Source organism: Sciurus carolinensis, chromosome 11, assembly GCF_902686445.1.
Source record: "Sciurus carolinensis chromosome 11, mSciCar1.2, whole genome shotgun sequence".
Classification (NCBI taxonomy): domain Eukaryota; kingdom Metazoa; phylum Chordata; class Mammalia; order Rodentia; family Sciuridae; genus Sciurus; species Sciurus carolinensis.
In genome coordinates this window covers 52,273,270-52,286,818 of record NC_062223.1, presented here as the reverse complement: position 1 = coordinate 52,286,818, position 13,549 = coordinate 52,273,270, and the positions used below count along the sequence as shown (strand labels likewise).

General features: G+C 31.8%; 1 protein-coding gene across 2 annotated transcripts in view; it reads left to right on the top strand.

The window, feature by feature from the left end:
* Positions 1-13,549, top strand: part of Luzp2 (leucine zipper protein 2) — a 503,818-nt gene that overhangs the window by 409,754 nt on the left and 80,515 nt on the right. For both annotated transcript variants that reach the window (XM_047519495.1, XM_047519496.1), the window contains exon 8: positions 11,748-11,822. In XM_047519495.1, coding sequence (XP_047375451.1) covers positions 11,748-11,822 — 75 coding nt within the window. The remainder of the gene's footprint in view (positions 1-11,747; positions 11,823-13,549) is intronic.

The window sequence follows — 13,549 nt, the reverse complement described above, 5'->3', positions numbered from 1 at the left end:
GGCATAGTAAATAGTCTGTGAAAATTACACAATCTAAAAATACATTTTGAAAGAATTATTTTCTTCTGAAAGCTTTATTTCTTCAACCTTTCTCTAGACCCAAATTAATGTGGAGATATCACAGAATACCTACCTGTGAAGCATTCCAATTTACATTTAAAGCTTTTCAAAAATAAAGTTCATGTTTTACTATCTTACAAAAAGACTCAATGCATTCCCTGTGGTTTTAAAAATCATTATTTCAGGATGGACTATAAAAAAGTATTAAAAAGTTTGAAATTAATATTAAGGAAGTTTCATAAATTAAAAATATTTAGAAAGTATTTTTACTATTATTAAAATTATTAATAAGATAGTTCCATATTTTTACATGTAAATTTAAATTATTCATACCATTTTAAAAAGAGATAAGTATAGAATTGAAGGAAGGAGAAATTTAAAATGTATGTTCAATATTAAAATGGCTCATTTTTATAAAAGAACCAGTTTTTCACTCTGGAACAGTATTTGTAAATGCTCTTACTGTGGAAACCACCCAAAGGAGTATGAATGTCTTTAGCTTGAAGGGACATTAAAATAATCTACATCAGTTTTCTTTATACACATAAGGAGATGGGTCAAATAGCAAGTTGCAAAGATCATGTGATAGCACTGATTCACAGATCTTTAAATTTTCAAGAAACATTTGGAGAATTTTAAGGATGAACAAAGATATAATGGTTAAGTGTTCTAGTAGGGAAGCAGTATTTTATTGTGAATTTCATTGCTTTTTTGATAGTGATGTTGAATATCCTTTTCTCACAAGTTTATCAATCATTTCTTTTGCAGTTTGTTCACATTTTGAAATAGTTTTTGGAATTTGGTTGTCTTCTGATTATTGATTTTATTTATTATGGGTACAAGTCCTTTTTCTGGTAAATATTTTGCAATTTTTTCTTTTAGTTTTGGTCTTATTTTTATTCTGTTAATCACTATTGAACAAAATTTTTATTTGATAATATTTTATTTATTCATTTTTTTCTCTTTGATCTTTTCTGTGTATTTAAGAAATCTTTTATTTTCTCAGGTTCACAAAGATTTGCTTTTAGAAATTTTATCTTTTCTGCTTTAATTTTAGGTCTATAATCATTTCATATTATATTTGTGAGTAAAGAGCAAGTCACTGTTGGTTTTACACACACACACACACACACACACATACACAAACACATTTTAAAAATCTCCAATATATTGCCATTTATTAAAGTTAGTACAGTTTACAAATTTATATATATTTTTGCCTTTCTAAAAAATCAAAATCGTTATTTATGTTTTTGATGGACTATAGAGATCATGGTGAATTTATGGAGTTTTTAAATTCATTGTTGCATGCCTACTGTTATGTCCTACCACACTGTTTTTATTAGTATAACTTCAAAGATGAACTTGAAATTTGGTGGCATAAATCCTACATGCTAGCACTTTAAAAATTTAATTGATATGGATTTTAGCGATTGTTAAATTTATGAACAAATCTTGTAGAAATTTATACTCATTTGCATTTTATATGTAGATTATTTTGCAAAGAGCAAATATCATTAAGTATTGAATATTTGTTCAGGAACATGACATATTTCAATTGATAGACATGATATATATTGGCACTTACTGATAATTTCTGTCATTTATCTGAATAATGTTTTACAATTTTCATCAGAGTGGTTTTTCAATTATTTTGTTAAACTTTTTCCTAGTAATTTTGAACACATTTTTTTCCACACTCTTCTGCTACTGCAGAGCACATACGGTAAAGTATTTGATATTACCTAAAGATCTTTTAGGTCTTGTTTATGCTTCTCTTAACTTTTTCTTGCTCTTTTTCAAAATTGATCATTTCCATTTGTATCAATTCATATTAATGGCCTTTTCTTTTGTAATTTCATTTCTTTAAACCCATCCAAAAAATTTTTATTTTCTCGTATTTCCATTTAGTTCTTTCAGCTTAGGTGCTTAGATTATCTAAGTTGTCAATAAGAACATAATACCTTTAAGTCCTTGATCAATAAAACCTCCACATTAATAAATACCCAAAGTCCTGTAGCTTGACTGAGCTGAACCTCCAAACACCTGCTTATTTTCCCTGTCCAAATTACATCTAGGTTTTGATTTTTGCCTTTCTTTAGATAGACCTACAAGAGGCCTTACTCTAAGCAGAGATAAGAAAACTTTCTCTGTAAAGAGTCACAGAGCAAATATTTCCGTCCTTGCAGGCCACGTGGCTCTGAAAATTGCCCATTTCCACCACTGTATCACAAAGCTTCCAGAAGGCACCCAAACAAGTAAAAGTTGTTAAAAAAAATTAGTGAAAAAAAAAAAAAAAAGTTCTGGGTGAAACATGAACAAGAGTCAAAGATCTTCAGGATCTTATCAAACATTTTAACAGGTACATGGTGTTATTCCCAAGAATAAGTAAGATTGGAGACTACAAAAGAGATTCTTAAGCAGGAAACTGCCAGAGTCAGAAATTTTTGGTCATTTTAAGGTCTACAGATCTCCTTAAACAGGACCATGCCTGCTAAATTGTCTACAGAAGTTCCTACAAAATCAGATACACAAGTTCCGGAGCTGGTGGACACACATAAGTTCACCAACCAGTCAGCCAATCAACCGCTTCTCCTTCAAAAGTACCAGCCCCTGACACCCAAAGCTGAGACCTGTGATTCACTATTGACACCTCTGACTTGAAAAGCTCCGCTCCCACCTAAAGCCCTCCCTAATCCTCTTTTTTTTTACAGGAATGAAAGTCTTCTCCCCTACCCAGCAGGAAGAAGCTACAGAAGAAAGACAATCATCCCACCCCCGTATCTATAAAGACAAAAAGGCAGGAATATTGGCATCAGATCTATTATAACCCAGATTGTTAGCCCTTGAACTTCCTAGTCAGACATTGGTCCAATTGTTAGCCCACAAACCTCCTCACCAGCCATTGGTTCGTTGTTATTAGCTCACGAAATTCCACTACTTAAGAATAGCTCCCCTGCCTTTCTCTCTCCTCCTCCCTTTCACTCTCTCTCTCTCCCTTGCTCTCCCTCTTGCTTGAGCTCTCTCACTCACTCTCTTTTTCTTGCTCTCTCCCTTTCTTCCCTCTCATTTTCTCTCTCTCTCTCACCATGTGGGCAGACACTCTGCCTGACGCTTAATAAAATCTCTTGTGTGAGTTCCTGCATCCGGAGTGGTTTCTGGGTGCTTTCACATGGGAATACAAGAAGCAGTGTAATCATGGAAAATAGAACACACTCAAAATTTTAGGAAAAAAAAAAGTAAAAAATGTGAATTTATTAACATTTTTTATTTGCAGAAAGAGGCAGAGGGGCAGATTTGGTCTTTGGTCTGCAGTTTACCAACACTCCCTTGTGCTTAGCTATTTAACTGCAGTCATTTTGACCCCTGAAGGAACTCCAGGACCTTACTACAGTATATGACCTTAACTGTTTTTGTTCTGCTCTCAGCCATGTTATAACTGCTCTATGGTTTATCTTGAGTGATATATTGCACTTTGCATATGTAGACCAACTCTGAGTGAAGGATGTAAAGGAAAATGCCCTAACCTGATTTAAGGGAGTCCCATCCTTGTTCTCTTCACCCTTCTCTGTGGCCCTACCCTGTGTGTTATAGTCATTTTAATCTGCCCAGATACTAAGCTCTGCCTGCCTGGCTCAGTGACCCCTTTTTGGGTCACCATTCTGTGTACCTTAGTAAATAAATTGACCTCAGGCAGAAAACTAGTGTAGTTAATGCATTTCCCATATTTTAGGATTCCCAGTCTGGTACAATTGGTTCAGAGCGGTTTGCAGGAAGAGGAATAATCTAGCACTGGTTACTCTGCTATGTCTATAAGGAGATGATTTGAATCTTTTATTTTTAAATTATAGAAAATATAATTACCTAACTAGAAATTAATTATCATAAGGTAAATTTGCTTACTTATGTTAACTAAAAGTATAAAACCCTTGATTAGCAGGTATGTTCTGAATATGAAGTCACTGGAGCCTGTTATATATTTTACTTTTTATTTTTTTTGTTCTGATTTTTTGTTGTCTATTGTTATCTTTGTTTCTGGACAGTCTTAGCCTCATGGTGCTCTCTTTTATTCTAGCAATTGTGCATATTTGAGTTTAGACCTAAATATTTTCATGTTCTATGCAAAATGCAAAAAGAATATATTTTGTTTTCACTTAGACAAGAGAGTTTCCATTCCTCTCACCCAGGGTACTTTCTTCTTGGAGTTGGTTTGAAGTTAATTAAGTGCCAAATCCAATCACAATGATTTGACTAGGTAAATGAAATTAAGTAACTGCTTTAAGAAATTACATGGCCCATCTTTAGAACCAAGCATTGAGATCTCAGCTAAGACATATGACTGACAAACAATGTGAGTAAATTTGTCCCAAAGGCTAAGTGTTTTTTTAGGGGAGAAAGGAAATCAATATCAAAGACATAAAAAAATTCTCCATGATATATTTTAAGTGGTTGTGATAGGAACATATATATAATAACATACACATATATGGTGACAATGCAATTTAATTTTAAAAATTAATCTTGAAAAGTGTATTTTTCACTCTTTTCTCCAAGGCAAAATGTATTGAACTTTATAATTTTTACACATTAAAATTTTTCTTTCAATAGCACATATTACCAGATGTAATACTAAGCTATTTGTGTGTGACATGGGGTCTAAATTTAGTTCTCACACATATATTAGTCATTCAAAGCCAAGTCTCCCAGTATTGCTCTCATGATATTCATGTCGAAATGAGCAGGTGCTGCATTAAAGAACCCGATAGCCAAGGTTAATCTTGATACTATAATTTTGTACTTTTATTAGGGTGTGATTAAGCAGAAAAACATTATAGACTTCAGTGGTTAGGAGTGCCAGCTATAGATAGATACTGCTTGATTTCAAATTACAAATCTGCTATTTCCCATCTGTGTAACATTGAGCTAGATAGTTCATTAATCTGTGTCTTGGTTTTCCTCATTTGAAAGGATAAAAATAGAACTATATCTACATAGAACTATTTTGTGTGACTGCTAACTATTAAGATTCAGTTACAAGGGAAAAAAGCTGTAATCTCTTATATCTTAGATTCTAAGCTGTTTATCATTCTTTTGTATTTCAATTAATCTTGAATGTGCAAGAGAATGGAGATACTGTGCATGCACTGCAGGACAAGCCGATTCTATGATTTCTATATGGTACTTTCTGTGTCTTGGTAGGAACATCACACACACACACACACACACACACACTCAAAGTATTCTAAATTTTAATTTTGGTTTAAGATGAACCATGAACTTGGATTCTATCGACATGACCAATGTGGGGGACAGGAATTTCCTGAATAGAATTATAACGTTTGTTCTTATTTTAAATAGCCATTACTTGGAAAACCTCTGTATCTTTTGTGTCTTTGCGATGTTTACTATCTTTGAAAATTAAAAATTTTGAGCCAACAACATTTGTTTTTACATCTGACTGCCAGAATTTTTGGAACAAAATTTACAGCTCAGTCAAGGAAAATGGATAGAAGCTAACAGCTCAATTATCAATGCCTCTTTCTTCTGTTGCTACCCCAATCTTATCTTCAAACCCCACTCATGAGACATAAGCACATTTCCCATACACCTGCTATCCTTCAATATCATTTAAGGTTTTATTACTTTAAGTTCAAAACAGAATATTTTATTTAAAAATGTTTAAACTCTTGGTAAAATGCAGTAGAAAATGTATAAGACAGGACATGGAAAAGAAAAATATTCCTTCTTTAGTGTTCTAGTTTAACTTCTCTTTTGGTAGCAACAGATAATTTCACAATTACAGACTGTGGTGACATAGAAAAAATATAAATAACCTTATGAATAGAATTTAACCATTATATTTATCAGGTAAAGAATACTTTGGAAGCCTTCAAAAATATTTTGATTTATTTCACAGAAAAAGAAAATGAATCTTTTCTTAATTATATGTCTATATGCTTACCTGGACCATGACACTGATATTCAGATCTTCCTTTATTTACAACTCTCACTGATTAATTTGGTGTGATTGTGAATTCCTATATCATAATTTTAATGGCTGAGGGTTTATTGTAATTTTTATAGACAAGTCAATGGAAACTTGAGAAATCATGCATTATTTGATATTTACTTCTCAAAAATTAGAAATTATTTTCTATTTTATCAAGACTCATCTAGTCAGGGTTTGCCACAGAAGGATATCTTATGATTCATAAATTAATAATTAATTCATAAAATTAAATTATTGCAGTACCTGGAGCTAAATGTTATAAAAGGCACTCTAGTTTCTTATTTTTATAGAAACTAGAGAATATAATTCTGGAAATGGAAATACTCAAGTCTCTATATTATAGTGAGAACATTTATTTTGTAAAGTTGAAGAACATGTTGTAGGAGACAATTGTGTAGGGATTCATCACAAATTATAGAATGTATGTTTATATGTATGGGTGTGCATATATGTGTGTATATTTGAGGTAACCTTAATCTACTAGATGGAATAGGTCAATACTAAGTCTCATTCTGGACCCTGTGAGAAAATGTCACATGAAAAATTCCATTGTGTTAGTTCAGAAGGTTTTCTCCACTTGGGGTTGTCTTGTGTAAATGTATCTCAAAGACTTCAACTCAAAGCAATGATGTTTTACTATTACTTCAGACATGTATGACCATTTTTTACATGTTTGTATCCTTTAATATGAATTTTATTATAGTTGGCCAAGTTTCCAAATTTTGGGCTTGTATTAATTTATGAATCATAAGATTTTATTAATTTTAAAATGAGAATGATATTAAGTCCTTTCTGGAGGAATGTAAGGGTGATATAGATAATATTCACACACATATACCCAAGTGTGTTTGTATGTGTATGTGTACATCATGTATATATGTACATACACACATACACATATATTGACATGTAATATATTTATACACATATAATGTATACATGTCTTTGTTTCTATATTTATTTTATTATATATATCTATATATGAATTGAATGTTCTCTAACCTCATGGAAATTTATAAGAAAAATCAAGAGAAGACAGACTGAAGAAGGGAGGTTAAAAATTAAAACAATTTGTGTCCCTGAGTTTTTCAGAAATTTGGACTTACAGATTCATTTTTGTTTCATGAATTAGAACCTCACAGAATTAGTCAATTGTGAAATTTTTGTTAAGTGATATATTGAATTTTCAGATAAAATTTAACCACTAGGCATCATTTTTTACTTCATCTAACAAAGGTTTCAGAAGAAAAAAAGACAGTTTATACATTAAATGTGTCATTGGTACTATCCTTTACCATCTAGATCAATTTAAAGTCAATTCCTATAAACAATTACAAACAGACCAAAACCAAACAAACAAAAACCAAAATGCAAACAGAAAAGCAACACCTCCAGATCTGGGTTTAGAGGAATGGAACATGGAGTCAAGAAAGCCTGGAGTTCCATGTCTATAAAAACACTGAGTTCCATACTTCCATAATTTTTTAAAGTAGATTAAGAATTACAGTATGAACTCTGGTGTCATGACACATTATAAAGCTCAAAAAAGAAAAGCACAGGTGAGAAAATGAATGCTGTAGCCATCTGGTATTACTTTTAGTAAAAGACATTTTGACCTGTCCACTGCACAGAGAAGTTTCCCTTCTTTCCTCAGTTTCAGCCTAAAATCACCTCCAGTCTAGCAATTAGAATCTTGTATGATTATATTAATTTTATGTGCATTTTCCCACATTCATATTTCCACAGTTATGTATGCAAATGTTTCCTAAACTAATAACAGTTAATCACCTCATAAATACTGTTAAATAATTAAATGTGAATGAAAGTACCCTTGAATCCTTAGAGTCTCTAAAGTCATATTTATTTTTACAAAAGATTGCATTTTCTTAATTCAACTTTATTAAGTTAAAACAAAAAGCACTATCTCATTAAGTTCCTTAACTTTCAGAGGTCTTCTAATGGTTGAACATTCACAGAAATGCTTTTGTGGCATATAATATAGCTAGTATGCATGGTCTAATCCAATGTCTGATCCTTTCAAAGGTATTACTGATGTATCATAATATGATGGTATTTGAGTTGAGTCCAATGGTGTATGCTTGTAATCCCAGTAACTCAGGAAGCTGAGGCAGGAGGATCACAAATTCAAGGCCAACTTGGGCAACTTAGTGAGACCCTGTCTCAAACTACAATGTTATAGCACCCCTGGTTAAATCCCCAGAAAAAAAGCAAAGTAAAATGAAACAAATACAAAAACAACATGAAGATATGTGCAATTCTAATATTTTTCTTTATATTATTACCTATTGTCTTTCAAAATCTCTGCTGGATTTTATCAGACAAAAAGAATTTTAGAAAAGATAAATAATTGAAATTTTGGGATTTAATGGCAATAATAGTTTTAAAAGCAAATTTTCTATTTTTATTTCATTTTTATTGACCCGATGTAAGCTCTCTAGAATGTTTGTTGTTCCTTTTATGAGATATATGTGCATACATGTAATATGGAACTTTAAAGGCATATATCCTTTATCAAGTATTGCTATATTTTTATAGGTCATACTTTTTAATGTATTTTATAAACACTAACTCATTTAATCCTTATCACTGATCCTAAAAAGTAAATACTACTATTGTCTTCATCTTTACAGAAGAAACTGAGGCATGCATTGATTAAATTGCCCAATAGATTAGAAATTGGTAAACAGTAAGAACCAGTTCTCAAATTTCAATAGCTAAGATCTTATGTTCATCTCTTGCTACCTATGCTCTGCTGGGTCTGTGAAGTAGAGGACAACAATGTGGACAAGTGACATACAACTTTGGAAACTAACATTTTCTTACACCTGTAGAAAAAATGGGGGACTGTGCATAAGTAACACTAAATATTTGTGGCAGATGACAATTCCACCTCTAAAATGCAGCATAGGATATTGAAATACAGGTTTTGAGGTTCTCATACTCCCCTGTTCACTCATTGATTTTAAATAGTATCTTCACTGTCACAGATGGGGCACTGCATTATTTGCCCCTTTACTATCTCACCTTTTTATCTTGTTCAGTGTGCTCTGTAAATACTGTTCTTATTTTTGCTCAAAAGCATTAATACTAGTTGTATGGCAAGGTCTTAAAATTTCAAGCATGATTTTCTTCTTTCATCCTTCTTTCAGAAGAGCTCTCTTAATAACTTATATCTATCAATAGTTTTTACTTTGAAACAAACAACCCAAACCCAGAGACTAGGAACAGTCATTATGTGTTGGCTGAAAGTCAGTGATTTCCCTGGGTTCATCCATGGCTCAAACATATGTACTTACTTGCCAGCAGGCCTACTCTAAACTGGGCTTTTCCACAGGAACTTAACAGGGACACTTCTGCTCCAGCAGGTTAGCCAGTCATGTCCTTGCCATGTGATGTCAGAATAGTCAGAGAGAAAGCCCAGTGACAAGTAACTTCTAAGGACACAATCAGAATCAAAGTGAAAGTAAATGCACTTCATGTCTTGATGGGAAGATCTGCAAGTCACATGACCAAGGATGTGGAAGAAGCCAGAAATGAAATGAGGTGTAGGGATATAAGTTATATAAGTTAGACTAGCCTGACATTTTCTCTGTTTACTCTTCTTACTTTTCCATTTTTACAAATGTTTTTATTAGTTCAGTATACTTACACATAACAGTGGGGTTCACTTCTATATCGTCATATATGCAGGAAATAAAATTTGCTTCATTTCAGTCACCAGCACTTCCTGTTTCCCTCCCCTATTCCCCTTCCTCTAATCTAATGATCTTCTATTTATTTGTAGTTATTTTTTAATTGGTGATTTAGAGATATAGATAACAATGAATTCACTGTGATATATTTGTATATGTGCATAGCATAATTTGGTCAATTGCATTTCATACTTCCTCCATTTTCCCATCATTCCTCCCTTCCCCTTTCTACAATTCCAAATTGCATTGATGTCCCTTTAGACTTCATAGGGTCCTCCACCCTTTTATAGCCTCTACATATGAAAGAATACATTCGACATTTCATTTCTGAGTCTGGCTTATTTCACTTAGCATGATTTTCTCCTGCTCCATTTATTTACACCAAATGTCATAATTGCATTCTTTAGCCACTGTTACTGTTTGATTTTGTAAGTGTGTTTGTGTGTGTTTGTATATGATCAAAGTTGCTTTCTCTTTGAGAATAGGGTTTTCTTTGTTTACTATCAGTGCAGAGAATGGTTTTTGATAAATGTTACAGATCAAGCTGGGTGCTCTGGCACATGCCTGAAATCCCTTGTAAAGTACCCCAAAGTTCAATAATTCAATCTCTGGTACCAGAAGAAAAAAAAAATATATATATATGTATATATATAAAACTCAAAATCACTAATATTTGGTAATGTATGAAACACTTGATATAATTCTGATAACTAATAAAATGAGAGCATTCATAAAGCAAGTTAAAATAAATGTACTTAATTATTCTTTCTCTTAACATATATAATAATAAACTAGATTAAAAATAAATTTAGGAGAAAAGCTTATAAGTCAGGGGAAAGGATAATTTTTAAATTAACCTCTGCAATACCCAAGGTGAGGCACAGTGTCTGGAATAGTAGAAATATGTGGAATAAAGATAAATGGATGAATAAGATAATAATGGAACAAACCAAGGTGGTACAAATGCTATAGGTAAGCTGACAATGAAACTTCCAAGTTCTCATATTTCTCACTTGAATGTTGGTTGTATGGTGTAGAAAAGTATAGTTATTTCTAGTTTTGAAAAGTCAAGCGCTTTGACCAAGATCATATAACTAGAAAGAGATGGAGACAAGTTTTAAATATGCATCTTCCAAATCTGAAGTCATTGATAAAATTTTCTTTAAAGAAAACAGTTATGGCATTTAAGAATTGCAGAGATAAGATGTGATACAGTTATATGTAATTAAAAATCAAAGTTAAAAAATACACTGAATACTAGTGCACTAATCTGCTTTGGGTTGCCACAACAAAATGCCATAAAGTAGGTGAATTTAACAGCAGAAATACATTTTCTCACTGCTCTAAACATTGGAAGTCCCAGATCAAGGTACCCATGTATTTGGTTTCTGGAGAGGATTCTTCTTGGATTATTGGTAATACTTTTTCGGTCCTCACATGATTATTATGATTATTAGGTGGGGAGTAGTAGAGAAAATCTCATGTCTTTCCTTAGAAGAATGTGTTCTCTAAGAATTGGGCAATAATCATAAGAACTCATTTAACCTTAATTACACTTCTTAATATCTTTATAGCCAATAAAACTATATAGTCATATTTGGGGTGAGAACTTCAATCAAAGTGGGAATTTTTTAGGGGGATACAATTCAGGCCTAAGAAGTGAAAACATAACTGATGGATCAAATCACAACATTTCAAGGACATAGGTTGAAAGTTTGGAAAAATATGCTTTAGTCCAGTGAAACATTTAAAGCATATTCATTCAGAACATTCCATTTTCTGCATACAGATCAAATGACCTTGCAAAATTATATTTTGAACATGAATTCTAAATGAAATTTGTAAATTAAGTTTTCTTTTTCTTTTTTTCTTTTTTATTCTTTGGAAATGAATGACAGATGCTTAAAAAAGAGTGGAAGATTTTAGAATTTACTGAAAAGACTTGTCTTTCTCTTGTGTTACAGGCCCAACAACTTACTGATCTGGAACAAAAATTAGCTATAGCCAAAAATGAACTAGAGAAAGCAGCTCTTGACAGGGTAAGTTTACATCTATGAGCCTCCACACTTTGTTTTTGGGAAAAAAAAAAAGCTATAGTACGCAGTGTGCTCATTGCTTTCTTTGATTTATTAATGCTATTCCAGATGCTCTGCATATAAGATAGTTATAGAATTCATGAATTTTTGATAATCTCCTTGGACTCCAATTTTTTCCTTGTTTTTGCTGTGACAACAAATTGAGAGTTCAGCCTCTGTGAGTTCATGGCTTCGATTTTTTACCTTACTGCTACATTTGTTATGTAACACCATGAATAAACATGCTTTATAGCACCAACTAAAATGTTTTGCATTAACTCTGGATGAATGAGTTGAGAAGCAAATAGAAGTAGTCATTGACATTCAATTGTTGTAACTAGTTTTTAAATATGTAGGTCTTAGAATTTATGTACTGGGAAATATGCAAAAGCACTTTAAATGCAGTAATGCTTACATTAATAAGTGGGACTGATTTAATTTCTTATTATTGGTAGAATTAATGTAGAGTTCATATATTTTCTATAATGATATTTTGAAAAAAATATAAATTTAATGAATAAACCAAAAATACATTTGTGGCAGCATTGACACATATACAACATATCATGTTGAGTGAAAGTTTTCAGAATTATGTGTACAGTATTTAACAACCACTCAAATACATAAAGCTTATGTAAACTATTACATATCATAAAAACAGTTTAAGAAAACAGATGTACATCAAATTCATGGTTGTAATTGCTTTTGGGAAAAGACTGAGTAAAATTATACTAGGAGTGCTTGCAAGTAGAGTTTCCCCTGTATTCCAAATATTTTGTCTTTGAATAATTGGAAGGATACAGAAAAATCATATTTAATCTGTATAAATACATACATATATATTGTGCATGTATGTACATATGTTATATATGTGGGGACATGTACATTTGATGTGTGCAACATGTGTATATTACATTTATGTACATGTTGCATGCTTTGTGTCATAAAATTATATAAAAATGGTATGTAGAAAATGTAGATTTTATAATTAATATAATAGTTTTTAAACATTTATTTAAAATTCAAAATCATTTTTTAATTTTATGAAAAAGTGTTCTTCTGTATGTTAAGAGCTATTTTTGTGATTAAAGATTAGAAGTCATTTTATTGAGAAAATTAAGAAAGTAAAAACAAGCATTTATAAAAATTTATTTAGAATCTATTCATTTATACACAATGTATTATTGCAATTTTTCAAAGAAAGGATGTTGCCTCCTAATTACTGATTGACAATAAATAGAAAAGAGATGGAAAATTTAAAACTGGTTCTATCTTGAACACAGCTGGTGTCTGCCACCAGGCACCTGTTTCTATACAGTGATGTTGAAGGACCATGCTAAGATTCTACTTCTCATGCACTTGATTCTCTCCTGCATAGGGACAGTTCCTCAGTATGGTATGACCAAACTATCTTTGCAGATAAGATAGCCAAATTATCAAACAGGATATGTAGAGAATGTCCCAGTAGAGGGATTAGTAAGAGCATTTTGTGAATGCTAATGATGTTCCTTTGTAAGGCTTAGAACTCTGGGATCAATTAAACTTTTGAATGAGTAATTTGTTATCTTAACAACCTTACTTCTTTGTTATTGCCATATTTTAAATTAATTTAGGTCATTAATATTTAATAATTTTAGGGGTGACTGACTGGTGTTCTGTGCAATAAAATATAATTAATTTTACCAATACTC